The 24406-nt window shown below is 43.4% G+C and overlaps 1 protein-coding gene and 1 pseudogene across 3 annotated transcripts; both read left to right on the top strand.

Annotated features, from left to right (window-relative positions):
• Positions 1 to 330: 330 nt before the first annotated feature.
• On the top strand, positions 331 to 23332 carry BCL2L10 (BCL2 like 10). Of its 3 annotated transcripts, none has more exons than XM_074366136.1 (5): positions 331 to 7485; positions 9358 to 9486; positions 12991 to 13045; positions 14364 to 14492; positions 21036 to 23332. In XM_074366136.1, the coding sequence occupies exons 1-2, from the start codon at positions 7060 to 7062 to the stop codon at positions 9376 to 9378; spliced, it is 447 nt and encodes a 148-aa protein (XP_074222237.1). In that variant the 5' UTR covers positions 331 to 7059; the 3' UTR covers positions 9379 to 9486; positions 12991 to 13045; positions 14364 to 14492; positions 21036 to 23332. The 3 variants fall into 3 exon arrangements, with proteins under 3 accessions (XP_074222237.1, XP_074222236.1, XP_074222238.1); XM_074366135.1 differs by having other exon boundaries at positions 9189 to 9486; XM_074366137.1 differs by lacking the exon at positions 12991 to 13045.
• Positions 11098 to 12654, top strand: LOC141577822 (T-complex protein 1 subunit delta-like; annotated as a pseudogene).
• Positions 23333 to 24406: the final 1074 nt, after the last annotated feature.

The following is a 24406-nucleotide window of genomic DNA, read 5'->3' as shown; positions in this document are numbered from 1 at the left end:
CGTATTAGGATTGGTAGCATCCTCTCAGGATAAAGTGAATGTCATCCTTATCAATTACACTCATATTTATTGCATTGCAGGTGTAATTACATATACAAATTATTTGATAGGTCTCGAATGATAATGTCTTTGCTTCACTTATATTGAGAGAAAAATACCATAAAAATATCTTGTCTTTATTTGAAACTCAGTAATTCCGTCTGGGAGATACTAAGTGCTTTAGTTACAGGATTGTTTCTTTTCTGTTTTGTTTTGTTTTAAGGTGTAGAGGCTTATTCTTTGTTTTAGAAAACACCTCATTCGTAAAGATGACATGCGTCACTTAGGGAAATAAAAGGTCACCTCAGACCAAAAATCGTTCCCGGGTGAGGCCTGCCCTGCAGGTGGTCTGGGGTCCCCCGACCAGGCCCTTGTGGCGCCCGAGGGCTGGATGTGCTGAGTCCCCCCATCTTCCGGCCGCTTCTGGCCCTGCGCCAGCCTGGCCCTCCTCCGAATGGTAGTTCTGGCTTTACAGGCCCAGCCCTGGCTCTGCTGCTTGAAGAGACCCTTCCAGAGCTGGAGCCTCAGGCAGGCCTGGACCCGGTGCTCCTATAAATCTCAGAGGGTGGGCCCGGCCCACCCGCAAAACTACTGTTCAAGTATCAAGATGGGCCAGTCAGAAATCACCCAGGCCAGCTTGCCCATCAACTCTTTTTAAGTAAACATAATCGTTATATTTAATCATTTGCCAAGAAAACATCTACTGACACAGCAGGCCCTGGTGAGGGGAGAAAAAAATGCAAGGCCCCTGCCTACCACCCCACCCCCACCCTGAGAGCCCAGAGGGCAGGGGGAGGGAGTGTGGTCCAAAGGGACCACTTTTCAGCCCCTTTCTCCCCCTAGTGGCTTCCAGTCTGGGCAGTGGCTCCGGGAAATGAGCACAGGGGCTACCCAGCTCCTGCCAGCTGCTGCAGGGGTCAGGCCCCCTGTGAAATTCCCCATCTTGGCTCCCAGAATGTTCCAGAGTTTGTTCCTGGGCTCCTAGTTATGGCATCCCCTTCTCTCTCTCCCACAGACCCTTTCGTGTCTCTGCACCCTGACGTGGGCCTCCCAGAAGTGAAGGAAGTCAGGGTGAAGGAAAAGTCACCCAGACTCAGGGGAAGCAAATTCAAGGTTATATGTTCAGAGATGGAGGTCGTCTTCACTATGTCTGCAAAGTAGCCCCTAACTTTTCAGTCAAAAAAGTGACTTTCGGGGCCCTGTGAGAGTGTTCCCTCACTCACCCCCATGGGCAGTAACCCAGTCCCTTGAAAGCATTTAATGTCATGGTGGGTGGTGCTGAGTATTTATTGAGGCAGTCCTTGGCTGGGAATATACTACACCACGTGGAGTCTCAAGGGTAAACTCCAGGTAATAAATTGTATTTTGCATATTGAAAATAGTGCTGAGTGGAGTTTTTTAACCAGGTTTTCTTTTTTTTTTTTTTTTTTTTTAGAGGACTTGGAAGCAAAACTACCAAACCAGTTGTGGTGAAGGGGCCAAACAGATGTGCCCCTGGGTGTGCATATCCTTGGACGCCCCCCTCCGCATCCAGAGAGAAGGGTTAGACAGGTAGAGGGGTCAGACAGGAGGTGTGTGCTGATGGGTGCTTGTGGGAAATTCCTGCAAACTGAAACCCAAGCAGCTGCTTTGGAGGGAGTGGCTGCCGGCCTCCCAGAAGTGGGGCCCGACTGCCAGTCCTCTTCTGGAATGAGCCAGAGGCGAGAGCAGGCCCTCCATATCCACTTCCCTCTTCCCACCCTTGACCTCCTCCACACCCTTCCCTGGATTATAAGTGGCTTAAAAACAGCACAGTTTGTAAAGGCCTTTGCATCCCGGGATCTCGTAGTTTCTTGGCCATCTGGCTTGAAAGTGGTCCTGCTGAGACTGGGATTCATCGGTAAGAGGGCATGAGGACAAAGTGTGTGCACCTCCGTTCAGAGGCAGCTCCACCACCTTCACAGGAGACATAATATCTAAGTTTCTTTCAGCCTCAGTTTCCTCATCTAGGAAATGGGACAGCTCTAAAGTGTGTAAAGCATGGACCTCAGCCATTGGTGCATCTTCAACAAGGGTTAGTGCCCTGCTTCCTCCCTTCCCCTCCTCCCTTTCCTGTTCCCTTCCTCTCCTTCCCCTCCTCCTCTCCCTCCTCCCTTTTCCCCTTGTTCATTCTTTCCTGTCCCCTCCACGTAAGGCTTCCCCACGCATGCATCAGATTAGTAATTACCATCAATTAGAGGTTCACTTGGGCCAGTGGTTCTCAAAGGTTTCCATCTTAGGATCCCTCTACACTCTTAAAAAAATTACTGAGGACCCCAAAAAGGGGTTTATGGGCATTATATCTATCAATATTTATCATATTAGAAATTAAAACTGAGAAAAATAAAACACAGGAACACAGAAGCACACCTTCTACTGGTGATCCTTTCACCACACATCAGTGGCCTTTGGAAAACTCCAGAGAAAGTGGAAGTTTTCAAAGCTACACATACCACAAAAGAGTCAGTATTATTATGAAAATAGTTTTGCCCCTGGAGGACCCCTGGAAGGACTCCCAGGGCCAGAGCTACTTATCTGGGCTAATGAGCCCTTTTCCAGTCCCTCTATTTGAGACCGCCCTGGGGCCATTCAGGCCCTGGTGTGTAGGAGCCCCGGAAAAAGGGGAGAAAGAGGAAGGTAACTGAGAGAGGCGGACTCACAGGGAGGCTCTGGGGCAGCCACGACCATGGGTACCATAGGAGGGTCCTTGCGGGCACGGAGAGTGAGTGGGAAAGGCAAGAGACTGATGGAGGCCTGTGAGTCACTGAAAATCTTTTTGAAGGAGAAACCTTGAGATTCTGGGCTAAGCCCAGCTGATAAATTAGAAGATTGACTGGTGTTGGGGTTGGAGCCACATCTTTGTCAGCTAGCTTCCCTCCAAGACTGAGGAGCTGACTGAGCTGGGATTTGGAGATCTGCATTTCCCAAACTTGCCCTCTGGCCCAACAGCAGGTTAAAAATACAGACCTTAAATTAAGGCCCCCCTCTCCTGGAGTTGGGACCAGGCAGGCCTGAGGTGGGCCAGGAGTTCTGAGGAGGAGGCAAGTTGGGGAAAGCTCTGGTGAATCTTCCTGTCTCTGTGGATCCTTTGGGGGTGTGTGCAGCTAAACCTCCCACTGGTGATACAGGAGAATCAGGTCACTCTTCCAGGCATTCACGGACCCCCTCTTTCTCTAGCCAGGACTTGGCTGGAGCTAGGCTGGCCTTCAGGACTGGTGAGTCTCTACAGCAGGCTGACTCACGGCTAATTCTGGTGAAAGAAATGAAATGAATATGTTTCTGTCATTGTAAAAAAGGATGTAGACCCTCTCGTGCCGGGGTGGGATCAGAAACAATGCACTGGTTAATTTAACCACATAAATACAGAAAATTTAATGTAAATGTGGGATGAACATTTACGCAAAGACTGTGACAACAGGAAATGACTATCTTTGAACCCAAGGTTACCTAACCAACACATCACTGGTACAGGCTTAACTTTGTCCTGAACCAGGAGTCACTGTTTCCAGCCTATCTGTGCTCCCAAGTAATAGGTGGCCTCCCACTCCTAGGTCTGTATCCAAGAGAAATGAAAACATGCCCACATAGAAACTTGAACATAGATGTTCATCGCAGCTCAAAGTGCACTAACTCAAATGTTCAACAACTGATGAATGGATGGTTGACCAAAATGTGGTATATCCATCCAATATTATGCAGCCAATAAAAAGGGATGAAGTACTGATTCATACTACAACATGGATGAAAACATTATACCAAGTGAAAGAAGACAGTCACAAAGGACCACATTGCGTCTGATTCCATTTATATGGATTTGTCCATAACAGGCCAACCCATAGAGACGGGACATCAATTACCGGTTACTTAGGGCTAGGGGACTGTTTCCTTTGCGGTAATGAAATTAGACAGTGGTGATGGTTGCACTACTCTCAATATACTGAAACCCACTGAAATACATACTTTAAAAGAGTGAATTTTATGGTATATGAATTGTATCACAAGAAAGCTGTTAAAAATGTATGGGGAGAAATTGTAGGTGGTTTCTAGCTATTTTTAGTATTTAAAAAACAAAACCAGAAACCATACAGGTAAGGCTCACCAAAATGTCACATCTTGGTTTTTTGGTTAAAAGTGGGACAAGTGAGCCTGGTAACCCCGGTCAGTTCATACTAATAATAAAAGCTGCATTGTAAAGAGCGTCTGCTATGTGCCAGGCACTATGCTAAGGCCTTTGCACATACTAACTCAGGTAGTCCTTGTAACAGCCTATGATGCAGACAGTTTACAACCTCCATCTCTTTTGGGGGGGAGGGACAGTGAGGTTTATTTGTTTAATTTCATTTTTCTAGCATGATTACTGGGGATTGAACCCAGGACCTCATGCATGCTAAGCATGCACTCTACCACTGAGCTATATGCCCCCACTTCTGCCTCTATTTCTTAGATGGGGAAGTTGAGGCAAGGAGAACTGCACAACTTGCTTATGGTCGCCCAGCTTCTAAGCGGCAGAGCCGGGACTGCAACCAAATCTGACTGCAAACTGGACCGGAAATTCTGTGTGGAGGTTAATGTATTCATTTCTTGTTTAATTCAACTGATAATTATTAGAGTTAACCAATGGCAGGGCCAGAGGAGTTACCACTAATCCCCCAGCTACTCCAAATCTAAAACTATGCTTGCTGCTGAAAAAAAGATTAAAAAATCAAAAAAATAAATGCATGACTCCCTTGCAAAAAAAAAAACATGAACATATATCAAAATGTTTATTGAACTTATCAGTTAATGAGGGAACTCGTAAGATGTCACAACCAATTCAGTTTGATGTACAGAGATTTGTATTCCCTCTGACGAAATTCATTTGGCTCTCCATAGAGGAATCTCTGGCGGTGCCCAGTCAGGCACCCAGCAGTAGCGTTAGCCAGCTCAGCCTTCGCAGGAGGGATTCTGCTGTTGCCACATCCTCTCTTCCTGGTGCACGGCCTCTTCATTCACTGGCCCATCAAGCTGTGTAAAGAAGCTCTCTGAAATCACAGAGCACAGAATTTTGTCTACCTGATGACTAAGAGTCTTCTGGTGGTGGCTGCCCTTTGGAGGCATTGACATGGGACATGAATATCTTCAGCCTGTACCTATTCAGAGGGGTCCAGGCACGTACCTCTTCCCAAGATTTCCATGTCACCAATCTTCCAGTCTTTCCTTTCAAGGCCCTGACTATCCAGCCAAACCATCAGCAACTGCCCATGAATCAATGTCGATCTGTACTCTGGCCATCTCTCAGCCCAGACACAGTGTACAATGAGATATCCTGCTTGAATTTCTGCCCACTGGGAGGCTTTTCCTTCACCACTGTCTTCACAACTCCCCCCACCAAGTTGAGCTGTAATGTGCCAGCTGTCCACTTCCGTGTGTACCAGCATATCATACAGACCCATCTGTAATCCAGGCTTGAGTTTTTCTCCCTCAGTCAGCTGGTCATAAGCAGGCCCCTGGAGGCCACAGGCATGGGATGAGGGAGGAGGCAAAGCAATAGGAGCTGGACCCACCTGCTCATGCAGTTACTTGTACCCAGTGGACTTGCCTGAGTCCAGCCTCTTAAATGCCATTTTCACTTGATGACAGATTGCTACTGTGCACACCCAGCCTTATAACATGGTAGGTGAGACAACGTCCATAGTATGACGAGAGCTTAAGCTGCATGGTCACCTCATTCAGCCTCTACTGAGACCCAGTAGCAAGCCAGAACCTGCTTCTCAAAAGGAAAACAGTTATCTGCAGAAGAAGACAGATTTGCCTCCGGCTCCTAGAGGTCTGCACTGTCATTCTGTTGGTGCTTGTCAGAGGCTCCGTACAGCTCCGCCATTGGGTCTGTTGGATCATAAGACCCAGCGTAGAGCAGTTGGTACTGCCTATGCGGGCTGCAGAGCCTTCTCTTGTTCTGCTCCCCAATCAGCCAGCCTGCAGGTGGTTGAGGGTGCATGCCCATGTGTGTATGTTGCCTCCAAAGTGGCCTACCAAGACCTCTTCTTGCAGATGATAAAGATGCAGCAATTCACCTTTCCCTGGGGGTGGGGAGGAGGATACCTCAAAATGCTCCAGACCAATGAATCCTCACAAATTTCACTGTTGGTGCCAATTCTGTGTCAGTCTGGGTCCAATCAGGAGAAAGAAGCCATAAAGTAACATGAACAGAGAAAGATTAGTGTAAGAAGTATTAACTATAATAGGGAATTGGATTAATGAGGGAAATGGCCAATAGAAAGTGGAAAATTCTAAGCAATATAGGGATGGTACCTTTAAGAAGCAGCCACTATCGTAGAGGTGGGTACTCCCTCAACTTGTATTAGACCGATAATTTAACTCTACTGTTAAACTGATTGCCTGTTTTTTTGTCCCATCACTAGATTGCAGTGTCCTTAAGAGCAGGGGCCACATGTCTTGTACTCCATTGTATCTCCAGTGCTAAAGGGGAGACAGCCCCCCAAGACTTAGAGTAAATGAGTGGATGAATGAATGAATGCAGCAAATATGGGCACTCTAGCAGCCTGTAGGAGAATTATCCTTCCTGCCACGTGTGCCAGACCCAAAGAAAGGTATCATCAACACACATTGGACGCTTCCATCCAATCGAGAAGATGCTGATAATCCTATTAAGGGAGCCGCCAGTGTAAGGTTTTGTGTAGCCTTTGTCAGCCCCTCCTTAAGAGGAGGCAAAAGTCTAGCCCAGCTTCCCAGACTGTCCCCTCTGAGTTCTCAGTTCCTAAATTGAGAGCTAAACAATAACCCTCATAAGAGTCTCACTCTGCCATTGTTTGCTACATGAACACAATGCACACCGCTAGGCCTCGCTAATTGGGACCAGAACAGGTGTAGGTGAGATTCCCATCAAAGTCTCTTCTCCAGGTCTGAAAAAGCAACTGCCCGGGGCGGGGCGGGGCGGGGCGGGGCGGGGCATGGAGCAGGCCTATAAAATAGGCTGGGTCGGGCCGGGCCAGAGGGCGAGCCATGGCGGATGGGCGAAGGGAGCGCACGGCCCTCCTGCTGACCGACTACCTGGAGTACTGCGCCCGGGAGCCCCGCACGCCCGCGAGGGCGCCGTCCACGCCCGAGGCCGCCGTGCTGCGCTGCGTGGCCGCCCAGATACAGGAGGACAACTCGCACTTCTCCTACTACCGCGGCTTCCGCGGGGACCGCGTCGAGCTGGTGGCCAGGATGGCGCAGGAGCTACTCGCTGACGACCAGGGCCCCAGCTGGGGCCGCGTGGCATCGCTGCTGACCTTCGCGGGGACGCTGCTGGAGAGGCCGCCGCCGGGCACCTGGGGTCCGAGGGAGAAGGAAGGCATTAGCCGTAACTGCCGACTTCTGGTGGCTTCGCTGTGTGTCCAGTTCTCGGGATTGCACCGCACCTGGCTGGTGGCGCACGGCGGCTGGGTGAGCGCGGCGGGCGCGGGGACCCGGGCCGGGCGGGCAGCCTGGGGCGCGCCTGTGAGGCCTGCATCGGGAGGGACCCCGCTGCGCCAGTCCTGTGGGGGCGTTGGGTGTGAAGTCTGGCTTTCTCCTCTCCTGGCTGAGTCAGTCACAGAAACCGGCCTCGCTAGACGGCTCTCATACCAACCCGTTCTGAACCAGCAGTGCAAGACTTGGGTTTGCGCACTTTGGCCTTGCTCTTGACCGCCCTCGGGGTTTTAGAATGAGCCCATGTTAGGTCTGGATGCTTTGCTCGGATACTTTGCTCAGATAGAGATTCCCAAAGTGGTGAAGTCGGCAATGGGGTGGCCTGAGCCAGGTGGATTCTTTCTCCAACGCCTAATTAGATGCACCTTTGGAGAGACTTGGCCTCTCCATGGACCGCCCGGCCCTGCAAGTAGGAGCACACCGGCTTCAAATGTTAACAGTGAAAACGCAGCCCCTTGTCCAGCCCCCACGACTCTCAGGAAGTGCCTCTGCAGAGGTGGTGGGGATTGTGCGCCGGCACCCAGTGGTGGTGCTGACTCGAGTTTCCTTAATTTCTAATTTCACTGCACCTAGCCCTTAATTGCGAGGTAGCCAGGCGTACTGGCTCTCAGCTGTAAATCATTGATGCCTGTGGTCTAGGCTAGGGAAGCAGGCCCTTTCACTGCAGATCCTAAACCCAGCTCAAGTTGCCTACTGGGTTCTGAGCTAGACCCCTGCTGCTTTCTTCTCTTCCTTACTGGAGTTGAGGCAATGACTGTGGTGACGCAGGTTATAGAAGAAATACAGCCAAACTATTAAAACCAGCAATTTAAAAAAAAAATCTAAGGCTTAATGGAAGACACTGCAGGAAATTTAGCCTCCTGTTTTGCAGTTTCCTGATAGACCTGTAGTGATGAATTGGGTTCCATTTGTGGAGGAGAGGTAGTATCCAAATCAAAGTCTTGATCTTTTATTAACATTTTGAGGTGTTAGCATTAACTTCGTTCTTGTGGGATGTGTATATGTGGGCCTTCAACTATCCAGGCCTGTGAACTCTTAAGAAACCCACCTTGAGCCATTTGTCTTGACAAGGCATTTGGCCCCTCAGGGCCCTCCGCACTAAGGAAATCGATGCATTGTTTTTGTTCTTACTTTTTGGCTAATCATCACTGACTTAGGACTAACTTTTCAACATCAAGAAACAGAAACTCTCCAGTAGAGTAAACGGGACATGCCCACACCTCTCTGAGCTGCAGTTAAAATGCCACAGCCTAGATTTCAAGTCCCTTCTTCCACTGTTTGTTTGGAACTGCTTGCTTTATTGTCTCAGGTGGTACCTTTCAAGGTAGTGATTTGACATTTTCCCAAATGGTATCTGTTCTTTGCTCAGGAATGAACATGATATAGTAGTCTACCTTCCCCTGGGCTTTTGAAAGAAGTGGGTGAAAAGATGAGTATTCCTGCTCTAAATGACAAAGTGAAGTGACCCCTGTGCCCTTCTACTGCCTGTGTTGGACTATTTCTTACAAACTCTAACTCAGAGATTCCTAATGATAAGTTGCCTATTGGTCAGGATTTCCTGTCTTTACTTTTTAAATCTGGAGTTATCTTACTGTTTAATCGAGAACTTCCTATGTGTTTTATTGAGTTCAGGTTTTGAGTATTAAGCAATTTAATTCTCTTCTCCCTGCCCCATATAGGATGGATTTTGTCTCTTCTTCCAGCCTGCACTGCAGCCATCTTGGGAAAGACAGCTGGTCTGGGTTTTTCTGTCATGCTGTACGCAATAGTCTTAATCTACTTCTGGAAAAAAATTATCATGAATTCTAAAATTTCTTAACTCATTTCTACCTGCCTAACTGTGACCAGCCAAGCGAATCTGAGATGTGAAAGAACAGAACCAGAGTAAATCAGCTTCAGAGACGTTTTTACCTACGTTCATATAAGGAGTCCTACCGTGATTCAGCCGGCATTTTAACTCCTGACAAGTACTCAGAGGTATTAGGACAAAGGCGCAAATGGCTCTTCTTTAAAGGGGGGACGCAGGGATCTAAAGGCTTATTTCTCCAAAGAAAAACAGAAGAAACTGCTTTCCATTAAATAGGAAATAAGGTGCTATTTGCTACATTTGGATAAGAGTGGCTATGAGTCTCTCTCATCTATCTATGATTTCACATGCTGCTCCTGACTAATTGATCAAGGTGGCGGGTCAGGGGTGTAAAATGATACCAAAAGTCCTCCAAGTCACAGTTTAACAAAGAATGTAATATTAAATCTTTTTATGAGGAATTCTTTCTTAGTCCTTTGAAATCTAATTTCTGGGACTTGTATGTTTCTAGAGTTAATATATTAAAATTTTATTTTTCTGACTTTAATAAATTATTAAATATCTTAAAAGTTTTAATAAATATGCATCTTTAAAAAAAAATAGTTGGTTTTCCTTGGGACTTAATAAGCCTTTATTCTTAGAAGTAACTTGATGTCAATTTCCTTTTTATTGTCTCTTTACAACACATACAATTCTTTATTTTAAACTAATCAGTACACAAGCAGATAAAAAGTCCTTCTTTCTCCCCTTCCATTCTGCAGTCAATCCATCACTTGCAAGTTGATGGAGAGGGAAAACTTTACCCTTTAAATTTGCAGGCCTCAGGTACAGAATTTGAGACAAAAGACAGATTAACAGGAGAAAAACATAAAAATCTTATTTGATGGTAATGTTTTCTCAGGGGACTTCATAGAAAACAAGTGAAAACCCCAAAGAAGCAGTTAGATTTGGGGTTTGTATACCATTTTGAAAAAGGGCTATACTGTGGATAAATGACTAGACAAAGGAAAGGGATTTGGGCTCCTCAGGGTGTTACGTTGCGGGACAGTGACTAGGAATTACATGGAGGGAGCTAACGGAAGATGAGGATTATTTTAGTAAAATGCATGCCGATTCATCCTGCCGTTAACTCCCGTCGCCAATGATAAGACTGTTCTCCCCTTCCTGGTACAAGCAGGTACCTCTCACAGGAAATTTATGCCTTCCCTGCTTTTAGGCAGAAGGGAGGAGGCCAGAGAGCCCTTCCTCAAATGCTGTTTCTCAGTTGCCTTCAGCTTGAAATAATACAGCAAAGCAGCATATGTGGGGTAACACATTCTGATCCCCCTCAGTGGCTAACAGCACCATTATTCTGCTGCCCACTGGAATCTGTGTCCTCATGTCCTTTTGGAGCCCACACAGACCAGGCCGAGCTTGCCAGCAGCCATGGGACAGATACCTATAAGGACAACATGTCGGCCGAGGTCTGCTTCAGCAACATCTTTGTGGCCAAAGCTGTTGCTGAAGCTATTAGAACAAGCCTTGGACCAAAAGGAATGGATAAGATGATTCAAGATGGAAGAGATGATGTGACCATTACAAATGGTGCTCCCATTCCGAAATAAATGCAAGTGTTACATCCAACAGCCAGAATGCTGGTGGAGCTGAGGCTTAAGACAGAGAAGCAGGAAGTGGCACATCAGTGACCATCATTGCTGGCTCTCTCTTAGATACCTGTACTAAGTGTTGGTCAGAAAGGGATTCATAATTTCCAAGTCACTCTAGAAGGCTTTGGAAAAGGGTACTGAAATCTTGACATGTCTTGACCTGGGGAGCTGAGTGACAGAGAAACTTTGTTAAACAGTGCAGCCGGTTCATTGGACTCAGCAGTTGTCTGTCAGTATTCAAGTCTGCTTTCTCTTCCATGAGTGTACTCGGAGCGAGGAAAGAGACCCAGCCACGGCTACTGGTGTAGATCTTAGAGATGTCAAAAGAGTGAAGAAACTTGCTAATGCCCTTGAGCGTATAATGCTAAGTGAAATCAGTGAGACAGAAAAGACAAATACTGTGTGATCTCTGTTATAGATGGAATCTAAAAAAAAAAATTAAAAGAACTAAGGTCTTAGAACAAATTTGTGGTTGTCAGAGGTGGGGAGTGGTGGGTGGGAGGAATGGGTACATTTGTTTCTGGTTTTTTGTTTGTTTTTAGCTTAAATAAGCCTTTTTTTTTTTTTTAAAAGAGGAAACTTTGGGCAGTTGATGATTGTGAGTTGTTGGAAGAGCTGGTTCTCACCCAAGAAGTGGCAAATTCTGACATGGCCAGAGTTGGAAAGCCTAAGATCTGGTTCCAAAACAGATCAGAATAATCAAGCAGTGGCTTCTGATAAGCCCAGATGGACCGAACCCTGAGAGGACAGCCTATATTCTAAATTTAGTGAAGCAAATTTAACGAATGGATATAACGTCCTCCTCATACAAAAGTCTCCTCTTAAGAGATGCTGTTAGTGATCTTGTGTTACGTTTCCTGAATGAAAGATTGTCGTGGTTAAGGATATTGAAAGAGGAGATATTGGAACCATGTCAGTTGTGCATATTGACCAGTTCCCTGCTGAGATGCTGTGTTTGGCTGAGTGAGCTGAGGGGCCCGATTTACATGGTTCTGGCAAACTGCTCAAGATTCTAAGTTGTGTAAGCCCAGGAAGAACAGTTATAATTGTTCCTGCTTCTAACATGTTGGTGATGGAAGAAGCTGAGTGCTTTGTTTGTGATGCCCTATGTGTTATACGTTGTTTAGTGAAGCAGAGCGCTCTTCCTGCAGGCGGTAGTGCCCCCAGCATAGAGTGGGCCCTCTGGTTAGCTGCATATTCACCCACATTGAGAGGTATGAAATCCTGCTGCCATTGTGCCTTTGCCAGTGTGATGAAGGTCATTCCATCTACGCTAGCTGCAGCTGCTGGCCTAAATCCCATTTCTATAGTAACAGAACTAAGAAACCAGCAGGCCCAAGGAGCGGAACTGTAGGCGTTAGTGTCCAAAAGGTGGTATTTCCCACGTTTTGGAGGAGCTGGTTGTTCAGCCTTTGTTGGTTTTAGTCAGTGCACTGACTCTAGCAACTGAAACTGCCTGGAGCATTCTGGAAATTGATGATGTGGTAAATGCTTGGTAATCTGCATGACACTGGCTGGCTGGCACCGTCATGGCCACTGACAGTGTGCCTGGAGTGGAAAACAGCCTTGGTGTCCCTTGTTGTTTGTAAGAGTGTTTCCTCTTTAAATGCCTAGGCTTGGTCTTCCATTTGGCATTTGCTAGGGATTATATTCACACAATGAAAATATTAAATGTTTGGTTTCAAAATTAAAAATGCAGCATCCCTCCAGGCCTTCTTGGCCATTATTATACTTGCATTTTATAAATGACTGGACCTGCTCTGTGGCCTATACCTTACGAGCCTTTCCTGCTTCAGAACATGCATCTCTGCTTGTGTTCTGCCATGTGTTTTAGGGTGTTTCTCCTTGTAGGAGCTGTTAGAAACACTGTTGCATGAAATTTTTTTGTGCCTAGCAGTGCATGATTATGATTGGAGGAGAGAATCCCAGAGAGAGACTGTTTTGATTTACAATGTTAGTTTCAGGTATACAGCCAAGTGATAAGTTATACATACACATACAAATATACATATATTTTTTCCTTTTCAGATTCTTTGCTATTTTGTTATTACAAGAAATCAAATATAGTTCCCTGTGTTATATGGTAGGTCCTTGTTGTTTATTTCTTTTATATATAGTAATGTGTCTGTTGATTTCCAACCCCTAATTTATCCCTCCCTGCCCTTTCCCCTTTTGTAACCATAGTTTGTTTTCTATGTCCGTGAGTCTGGTTTTGGTTTGTAAATAGAATTTGTATCATTTTCTTTTTTAGATTCCACATATAAGTGATATCATGTGATATTTGCCTTTATCTGACTTGCTTCACTCAATATGATAATCTCTAGGTCCACCCATGTTGCTGGAAATGGCATTATTTCATTCTTTTCTATGGCTGAGTAATAGTCTATTATACACACACAGACACACACATACCACATCTTCTTTATCCATTCATCTGTTGATGGACATTTAGGTTGTTTCCATGTCTTGGCTATTGTAAATAGTGCTGCTGTGAACACTGGGGTGCACGTGTCTTTTCAAATTAGAGTTTTCTCCAGATATATGCCCAGGACTCAGATTGCTGGATCATATGGTGAGTCTGTTTTTAGTTTTTTAAGGAACCTCCATACCGTCCTCCAGAGTGGCTGCACCAATTTACATTCCCACCGCCAGTGTAGGAGAGTTCCTTTTTCTCCACACCCTCTCCAGCATTTAATTATTTGTAGACTTTTTAATGATGACCATTCTGACTGGTGTGAGGTGATACAGAGGCTCTCAGTCATGGTTTATATGTGTTAAAACTTGGCTACTACCAAAGTACTATTCAAAACAGGCCTGCCAATCCAAACGTACACCTACGTAGGGAATGCTTAGCTCGTCATACTCTCACCAGTGTTAAGTCATCCTAAGCTTTTGCCTTTATGGCTTTTGGCGTTTCATTCTTCTCTAGGAAGGTCATCCTTGTCCCAGGATTATAAAGAAAGTATTCTATGTCCTTGGTCACTGATCCATCCTGGAATTCTTAGTGTAGTATACAGTAGGACTCACTTCTTCAAAAAGAAGAGTTGGGGTAGGTCTTTCAGAATTGTTTATAGATGTTCCATTTTTTCCCCAACTGATTTGAATGTATTTTCTATTTTTTTTTTGACTTATTTTTCCTCTACTAATAGCACTCTGTCTCAATTACTGTATGTTTATGGCATGTTTAAATATCTGGTGCTGTAGTCTTATCTCCTCCCCCACCATTCTTTTTCAAAAAAAAATACAAAAGAAATCCTTGGCTATATTTGTGACTTGTTTAAGATGAATTCTAAAAATCAGTTTATAAAGAATCCATTTTACAATCTTTGCAATACTGTGTCTTCTAAGAACATGAACTCCTCTTGCATTTATTTAGGGCTCTCATGGTTTTCTTCCTACAGGTCCCATGTTCTTGCCAGATATCTTCCAACTCATGGGTTCTGTTGCTGTTGGGAATAGAATCTGGAGAGAATGTTTGCCTTCCCAGAGGGAGCCTGCCTGGAAAGAGAAGAGCTCACAGAAGGACAGAGGTCAGAGATGTGGGGTGGGATGGAGACGGGAGAAACAGTCCCACTGACAGCTGAAATCTCACAATTTGTGCCTGAAGCTGTAATGGGACTCAATAGTAATTTCCTTTTTTGCTTAAACTGATTTTTGTTGCGAGTGAAACTCAACTCATTATTGAGCCACAGGATCAATTTTTCCCGTTACATTTGTTGGTTATGGCTGTCATAAAAAGAAACATAATGATGGTTCTAAATCTGGCTACTTTGAAATCTCACTAGTTCTAACTAAATCTCTACCTCACTTTCTCTTTCTTGGATAATTGTATAAACTAGGGAATGATGCTGACAGTTGTTTCCTACCTACAAGAAATTCCTTTGATTTCTGGTCTGTTAATGGCTTTCTTTTCTTCCAGCACTTTTTCTTTTTCATTTTAGCATTTTAGGAGGGAGGAACTGTGGAGTTATTGCTTAGACCATAATTTAACCTAGGATCTCTCACGTTCTTTGAGTAAATTAAGGATTAGACAGACCTATGTTAATTCTCTGTGGTTTAAAAGAAAAAAATCCTGACAGTGCTGAGTGATGACCCATCCCAGTGTTTTTGACTGGAATATCTAGCCACAAGGTGAAGAAATCTTTTTCCCATGTGGTAATGTTGTCATTGCTCTTAGCATATGGGTGCTTGTTCCACAAGCTAAGTATTCTGGGCTCATAAGAGGAAGATGATTAGCGTGATGGAGCACTGATTAACGTGACAGTTCAAGGAGCTCTTGCGGTGCTGGGTTGGAGTGCACCTCTTACCCATCCACCTGTAGGCATTGAATCCCTCAAAATTTTGTCTGATACCCTATCCCTTGTCTACTTGGAAGGGTAGTATATTTGTTACTATCTTCTCTCGAGTTTTTCATGCATTTCTAGCTGGGCACCTCTAGATAAATGCTGTTTGCTTCAAACTCAGCTATTTTTTCCAGTTGTCCTTTCCCTGTAACCTTGGAGTCCTTTTGGACCCCAGTCCCTTTCATCTCCCTACTGCTGCTTCTGACTCACACCACTGTCGTTTCCAGGATGTACTCTTTCCTTGTGTTGATCAAAATATTCTCCAATCTTCCTCCAGAAGCCCTTCCCTGCTCCGTATTCCTTTATGATTTGAAACCTTCCGAGCTCTCTTTGACTTCTCATCCTTATATATGCCAAATCCATCTGCAGCTCTGCTACCTGGAAAAACTAGTGAAATACTTCTCAGGGATGCATCCTCATTCAAAGGTCTTTATCGGTTCCTCGTGGGCTGCAGTGGAAACAGTCCAGATCCCTGAGACCAGCTTTCCCTCGTTCCTGCCTCACATTCCTGCCAGTGTGTCCCACTGTCCCTGGATTCCTGTTGTCTGTCCTGACTCTGAGCCAACTTGTGTTCATGCTATTTCCTCTACAGCAGCACTCTCTCCCATCCATCACTCACTGAAATTCTTCAGTACCCATATTAAATTTTGTCTCTTCAGTAAAGTTTCAAGAAAACATCTCCCTCTTACCGCTGAGTCCTCTTTGGCTCAGACCGCCGCTTTGTATGTTAGTGCTTGGCTTACTTACCACTCCCCTCCCTTCTCTCGCTTTCATCAGATGGGCTGCAAATTATTAAAAGGACAAATTCCTGACTTCTGCTACCCTCAACTCATTATCAGCAGGAGTGCAAGCCTGTAAGGTGTTCAGAATACTTAATGATGGCCCTTCATTAGCTTCTCAGTGACAGAATCCCTTTCAGTCATAATCATTAGTTATGACACACACATCATTGATCCATGCCTGCATGGACTGCTTGTTTTTAATAAGAACCACAAGTGTACCACACAATATAAAAGCTAGGATCTTTCTTCTTTTTTTTTTTTTTAAGTATAGTCAGTTTACAATGTTGTGTCTATTTCTGGTGTACAGCACAATGCTTCAGTCATACATGAACATACATATATTCTTTTTCATATTCTTTTTCACTGTATGCTACTACAAGATATTTCCCTGTGCTATACAGTATAAACTTGTTTACCTGTTTTATAAAAGCTAGGATCTTGACTGAAGCATATCTAGCTCTGTGGTCTCTCCCAAACTTTTCCTTCTGCATGCACTTACAACTGTGGAAGCGCTGTGCAGTCAGAGTGGGAGGGTCAGCGCTAACTCAGAATGAGGGTTCCAGGAAGGCTTCCCTGTGGAGGTGATGTTTGACTCAGCAGAATTGGAGAGCTCAGAGCGAGGGGAAGAGAAGAGAGCAAAGGAAACTAGGGGCATGATGGAAACCAAGAGGAGGCAGTGCTTGAAGAAGTCAGAACTCTTTAACCTCACATGACATAACCTGCAGCTGTCACTTAGAGCTGAATTGCTTTCCAGCTGACCCACGTGGCTCCTGCTGGAGTGGAGGTCCTCGTTCTCCTCCCTCTGGATTTGTTTTTGGGGGTTGGGGAGAAGGCCTCAGTATTTTTTTTTCAGCTATATTGATATATAATTGACATATACCATTGTATAAGTTTAAGGTATATAGATAGTGTAAGGGTTTAACATATACTATGAAATGATTACTACAATAAAAAGAAAAAAAATTTTTTTCCTATAATGAGAACTCAGGATCTCCTCTCTTAACAGCTTCCCTGTATATCCTACAGCACTGTTCACTGTAGTCGTCATGTTGTGCGTTAACATCCCTAGTACTCATTTATCTTATAACTGGGAGTTTGTACCTTTTGACCACCTTCATCCTATTCTCCCTCCCCCCGAGTCCACCTTTGGTAACCACAAATCTGATTTTTTCAATGAGTTTTTTGTTTTTAGATTCTTCATATATGTGAGATCATACAGTACGCTTTTCTCTGATTTATTTTTCTTCATATAATGTCTTCAAGGTCCATCCTTGTTGTTACAAATGACAGGATTTCTTCATTGTTTATGGCTGAATAATATTTCATTGTGTGTGCGTGCGTGCGCAGAAAACCCTGAAGTCTCCACCCCAAAAGTGTTAGATAATAAATGAATTCAGCAAAATTGCAGGATATAAGATTAGTATACAGAAATCTTTTTCCTTCTATTAGGTTTGGGAAGTTTTCAGCCATAATTTCTTAAAATACATTTTCAATCCCCTTCTCTCTCTTCTTCTGGGACTCCTATAATGTGAATGTTGGTGTGTTTAATGTTATCCTGGCAGTCTCTTAAATTGTTTGCATTTTTTAATTTGTTTTTCTGTTTGTTGTTTGTTTGGGTGATTTCCATTATTCTATCTTCCAGATCACTTCTGCATCACTTAGTCTGCTATTCATTCCTTCTCACGTGTTTATTTCAGCTATTGAATTTTTTATTTCTGGTTGGATCTTTTTTATATTTTCTAGTTCCTTGTTAAAGTTTTGCTGTGTGTATCTATTTTCCATAATTCAGTGAACATTTTTATTACCAACGCTTTGAATTCTTTATCTGATAAATTGTTTGTTTCTGCGTCATTTTTTTTCAGTGTTTCCTCTTGCTCTTTCAATTGAGAGCAGTTTCTCTGCCTTTTCATTTTGCTCAACTTTCTCTGCCTCTATGGATTTAGGTGAAACAGTTGCCTATTGTGATCTCGCAGGGGCATTATTATGTGGGAATGCCCCCATACAGACTGCGTGTGCCCAGTGCCTTTGGTGGGAGAGCTGGATTTGACATGGACACACTCAGGTCTTTCCTCGGGGTGTGCTGGCAGCTATCACCTTAGTAGGGGGTGGAGCTGGGTGTCAGGCGGGTCTTCCCCTCTGCTCCAAGGCCGTCACCACCGTATCAGGGGCAGGATCTGATCCCAGGTTGTTGCTGGAGCAGAAGCCTTGAGGGTTGAGCCCAGCTGGCTCTGTTTCCTTTAAGCATGTGTTTTTCTTTCTCCCTACACTGAGACCCTTGCCCTAGTGCAAGGGAGTGCTGAAGCAGGTGGGGCCCACGTGGGCTCTTGGCTCATGTCAGACATAAGCAGAGGTCTAAGCTGTCTCTGATGCACTGACAGTGCAGGCACCCAGTTTTTTCCCTTGCTCCATTCAGACACAGCCTCCAGTGCAAGTGTCCTTTGTCCCTTACAGCCAATTGCTGCCCAGAGCCTCTGTCACCCAGTACGAGTTGTGGAGCCACACCTTGGGGCCACTTGAACTCTCATTGTGTATCGGGGGTGAGCTGTGGAGGAGCAGCGCCATCAGAAATCTGGGCTGCTTCTGGTGTGCTGCTTGACTAAGCACCAACAAGGGCTGCCACCACCCTGCCCATGCTCCCCCCCCAGGACTGGGTCATCTCTGCATCCCGCCGTCAGGCCTTCTCCCTGGCGACGGCCACCCCACATCCAGTGCTGCGCTGTGGTGTGGAGCGAGCGGGGTCTGGCCATTCACTTGGCTCAGGCTGGGGTGCACGGCAACACGGTCGTGGGAAACCCGACAGCGGCTAGGGCAGACCTGTCTCTGCTCTGCCTCAGGGGTAAGCCAGCACGTGTGTGCTCCTCACAAATGGAGTCCAGGCCTCCACAGCTTTTCTCTTAGTCCCAGTGATTCCCCCAGTCAGCCAGAGGGGGCTTTTCTCCCTCAGGGAGGCCCCCAGGAGTGGGACGCCCAGTCAGGGGTTCTCACTGCTCACTCCCCAGGGTGGGTGTCCAGCTGTGTAACCTTCCTTTTCTTCTGAGTCCCCTCCCAGGAGCACAAGTCCCAACCCAACTGCTTTTCTTCCCTTCCTACCTGAATATGTGTGTATCTTTCTTACATCTGTGGTTTTACACGAGTCCTTCTGCCAGTTTCAAGTTGGTTTTCAGTGAAAATTGTTCCACGTGTAGGTGTATTTTTGATGTATTCGTGGGGGGAGGTGAGCTCCACGTCCTCTTTCTCCACCATCGTGATTGACCCCTCAACATGTGCTTGATAGTACGTATTTTGCAACGTGTCAGTTATCTAACACTCACCTGATCAGTATGCTCCGCCTTCGTGGATTATGGTCTATGTCCATGATCACTGTTTATAAAACTCAGAGCGAACACTTGGGTTAGTCTGCGTGGGCTACAGTAACGAAATACAGACCGGGAAGCTTAAACAACAGAAATCGATTAATCACAGTTCTGGGGGCTGTAAGTCCAAGATCAGGGTGTTGACAGCACCGGTGTCTCCTGAGGCCCCTCTCAGCTCACAGATGGCCACCTTCTCATGTCCTCGCATGGACTCTTCTCTATACAGGCATCCCTGGTATCGCCCTTATGATGACACCAGTCTTACTGGATGAAAGCCCCACCCTATGACCTCATTTACCACTAACTTACCTCTTTAAAGTCCCTGTCTACAAATACAGCCACATTGGTGGTTAGGATTTCAACATACAAATTTTATGGGAGCCAATCTAGTCCATAACAACTGTGGATTCCTTACCCCTTTAAGTGGGACCCAAACAGCCCTTCTCTCCTAACAGTCTTCCATGTGGCAGCCAGAAAGCTCCTCCTTAAAAAGCAAGCCTATGGGTGTCAAACTTCCCAGCTATCAGATACAGCTTAGACTATCTGAATTAACCCGTGAGGGTCTAAGCCGTTGGCATCTTGTTCAACTCTCTGGCCTTGTATCCTGCTATGTATAAGCCACCCCACCCCACCCTCTGGCTTTTCCTGCCGCTTCTCCTCTGTGTTCCTTCTTTATGGAAATGATTATAACTCGCCAACTTCAGGTTTTATCCTTTGGGCTTCCATCTCCTCTCCTGTCCGTATCCTTTATGCAGCTGAATCTTACTTGCTATTCAAGACTCAGCTCTAGTATCTCCTTGTCAACAGGCCTCTTTGCAGGACCCTCTCTTGCACAACATCGTATTTTGTGTGCACATTTATTGCTCAGACTGTGGCTCTTGGCTTGTCTTGTGCCATCTGAACCGTAACTTCTTTGAGGGCAAGGACTGAGTCCTACTTACACCATTGGTGTTCCCAGCACCTTGCACGGTGCCTGGAATGACATAGAGGAAGAAACCTATGGAACTCATCTAAATACTGATGGGAATCAGGTACTCTAATTCCATCTCCTAAGCAAATAGCTCTGTTTGAGGCTGTTGTGGATTCCTGTTCAGATAATCATGGGGCATCCTTTCTTATTTATCATGCTGACATATTACTAGCTGGCCCTTGCTAATGAACTGTCTTACTAATGGTCACCTCAAAGAACTAGAAAAAGAACAAATTAAGCCCATAATTAGTCTTGAAGGAAGGAAATAAAGATCATAGTGAAAGAAATAGAAACCAGATAAAAATAGGAAGGAACAACAAAACTAAGAACTAGTTCTTTGAAAAGACAACTAGACTATATATGTGTTTATTGCTATAAACTTCCCTCTCAGAACTTCCTTGGCTAAATCCCACAAGATCTGATAGGTTGTATTTACATTTTTTTGTTGTTGTTTCAATAACTTGTTATTTAATTGCAATTTCTTCCTTGACCTGTTGGTTGTTTAGAACTGTGTTGTTTAGTTTTCACATGTTTGTAGATCTTTTCACTTTCCTCTTGACCTATATTTCTAGTTTTATGCCACTGTGGTTAGAAACAATATCTGATATGATTGCATTCTCTTTAGATTTGCTAAGATTTGCTTTGTGTCCTATCATATGATCTACGCTGGAGAATGTTCCTTGTGCATTTGAGAAGAATGTGTATCCTGCTGCTGTTGGATGGAATGTTCTATATATTAAGTTCACCTGGTCTAATGTGTCCTTTAAGGTGAGTGTTTCCTTATTGATTTTCTGTATGGATGATCTGTGCATTGATGTAAGTGGGATGTTAAAGTCCCCCACTAGTACTGTGTTACTGTCAATTTCTCCCTTTATGTCTGTTAATATTTCCTTTATTTAGGTGCTCCTATGTTGGGTACATATGTAATTAAACAATTACAGATGTTAGAGGAAATGAGCATGGGAAATAGCGATAGCTACTACAGTTTAAACAATTAAACCCTATCCTGTACATTTCATACCTGTGACTCATCTATTTTGCAACTGGAGTTTGTACCCCTCAATCTCCCTCACCAATTTCTTTCCTCCCTCTACCCCACAACCACTTGTTTGTTCTCAGTATTTATAACTTTATTTTACTATGTTTGTTCATTTGGTTTTTAAAATTTCACATACGAGTGAAATCATATAATATTTGTCTTTCTCTGTCTGGCTTACTTCACATAAGACCCACTAGGTCCATACATGTTGAAAATGGCAAGGTTTCATTCTTTTTATACTATGAAATTGTTTCCAAATTTAATTTAATTCCAATAATTCCAAATTCCAAAGTTACTGTTTTCTAATTCTATTTATCAGCTTAACCAGAGTTTTGTGTACTTTCATCTTTTAATTTCAGCTTGAATATCCCCTTTCAACGTTTATTGGAAGGCAGGTCTAGTTGTGAAACTCCTTCAGCTTTGGTCTGGGAAAGGCTTGATTTTATCCTCCTATCTGAAGGATAACTTTGCCAGATACAGTATTCCTCACTGGCAATTTATCTTTAAATATTTTAATATGTCATTGTACTCTGTAGAGTTCCTTTTGGAAAATCTGCTGATAGCCTAATGGGTGTTGGTGGTGACTATTGTTTTTTGTAGATTACTGTCTTTTTTACCCAGGTTGCTTTTAAAATTCTTTATCATTAACTTTTGACAGTTTCATTATAATATATCTTACAGGCTTTTTGTATTGAGATAAAGTGTTGTACTAGCATTGTAGTTATTTATGTATATCCAGTTTCTTCTCCAGGTTTAGGAAGTTCTTAGCTATTATTTCTAAATTTTTTCTCTTCTAGTTTTATTGAGATATAATTTACATAAGGTACTATGTAAGTTTAAGGTATATAGCATATTTATTTGACTCATATATTATGATTATCACAGAAACTTTCGATAACATCCATCATCTCACACAGATACAAACTTAAATAGAAAAAGAATTTTCTTGTGCTGAGAACTCTTAGGATTTATTCTCAGATTTACTCTCTTAACAATTTTCATATATAACACATGGCAGTGTTCATTATATTAGTCATGTTTTACATTCCATCCCTGGTACCTACGTATCTTATAACAGGAATTTTATGCCTTTTGACTACCTTTATCCAGTTTCCCCTCTCCCCGTCCCCTGCAATTGGTAAACACAAATTTGACCTCTTTTTATGAGTTTGGTTTTGAAGTATAATTGACCTACAATACTGTTAGTTCCTGTTTAAGGAAAAAAAAAAAAAACAATTATTTGGTATTTCTATACATTTCAAAATCACCACAGTAAGTCTAGTCACAATATGGCACTATACACAGACAGCACATAATTACTGACTATATTCCCTACCCTGTACATTTCATACCTGTGACTCATTTATTTTGTAACTGGAGTTTGTACCCTTCAATCTCCCTCACCTATTTCTTTCCTCCCCCTACCCTGCAACCACTTGTTTGTTCTCAGTATCTATAACTGTTTATTCATTTGATTTTTAAAATTGCACATATAAGTGAAATCATACAATATTTGTCTTTCTCTGTCTGGCTTATTTCACTTAGCACAAGACCTGCTAGGTCCATACATGTTGTTGAAAATGGCAAGGTTTCATTCTTTTTTAAGGTGTAATATTCCATTGTGTGGAAATGTGTGTGTATATATTCCTCTTTATTCATCTATTGATGGACACTTGGGTTGCTTAAATATCTTGGCTATTGTAAATAATGCTACAATGAACATAGGAGTGCAAATATCTTTTCTAATTAATGTTTTTGTTTTCTTCAGATAAGTAACAAGGAGTGGAATTGCTGGATCATAGGGTAGCTCTATTTTTATTTTTTTATGAAATTCCATACTGCTTTCCTCAGCTATTTCTTTAAATAAACTTTCTGCCCTCTTCTCCCTCTCTTTTTAATATATACCCATTAATTATATGTTGGTTTTTCTGATAAATTCTGTTGGAATCTGATAAATCTCACAATTTACACTTCTAAAATGCCTTAGTTCTCCCTCCTCTTTCACCTGAATCATTTCTTTTCTGTGTGTCTTTATCATATTTTACTTAACTGTCCCTACATTGCTGGACATTTTATTTCCATGTTCTTTTTGATGTATAGGTGATGCACAATATAGTGTAAGTTTCAGGTATACAACATATTCACCATTTTAAAGGTTATATTACATTTATAATTATTATTTTAAAAACAATGTATCCTTGTAGCTTATTTATTATCTACATAGTGTGTACCTCATAATACACTACCCCGATCTTTCCAACCCACCCTCGCTTTCCTCACTGTTAACTACTAGTTTTTTCTCTATATCTGTGACTCTGTTTCTTTTTTGTTGTATTCAATACTTTGTTGTATTTTTTAGACTCCACATATAAGTGATAATATACAATATTTATCTTTTGCTATCTTATTTCACTTAGCATAATACCCTCAAAGTCCATCCATGTTGCAAATGGCAAATTTAGTAATCCATTGTACATGTACATCTGCCCCCCACCTTTTTTTTTAAGGGACGTATAGTTTACAGTGTTGTTAATTTCTGGTATACAGCTTGATGTTTCAGTCATACATACATATGTATATACCATTTCATCTTGTTTTTCATCATACATTACTATAAGACATTGAGTATAGTTCCCTGTGCTATACAGTAGAAATATCTCCATTTTATATACAGTAGTGTCTCCAAATCTCAAACTCTCAATTTATTCCTTTCCAACCCCTTTAACCCCTCGTAACCATAAGTTTGTTTTTTTCTGTCTGCGAGACTGTTTCTGTTGTATAAATAAGCTCATTTGTCTTTTTTGAGGGAGAGGGATTCCATAGATAAGTGCTATCATATGGTAATTTTCTTTCTCTTTCTGACTTACTTCACTTAGAATGACCATACCTAGGTCCATCTATGTTGCACCAAATTATTACATTCTTTTTTATGGCTGAGTAGTATTCTGTATGTGTGT

Source organism: Camelus bactrianus, chromosome 6 (assembly GCF_048773025.1).
Source record: "Camelus bactrianus isolate YW-2024 breed Bactrian camel chromosome 6, ASM4877302v1, whole genome shotgun sequence".
Taxonomy (NCBI): domain Eukaryota; kingdom Metazoa; phylum Chordata; class Mammalia; order Artiodactyla; family Camelidae; genus Camelus; species Camelus bactrianus.
The sequence above is the reverse complement of the archived record's forward strand: the minus strand, read 5'-3'. Positions and strand labels throughout refer to the sequence as shown.

What these genes read in the sequence shown, in the direction of transcription:
- BCL2L10 (XM_074366135.1), top strand. Translation starts at nt 7,060, where the DNA reads ATGGCGGATGGGCGAAGGGAGCGCACGGCCCTCCTGCTGACCGACTAC. An exon ending in TGGTGGCGCACGGCGGCTGG is followed by an intron (nt 7,486 to 9,188) that starts GTGAGCGCGGCG and finishes TGCCCCATATAG; the next exon opens with GATGGATTTTGTCTCTTCTT.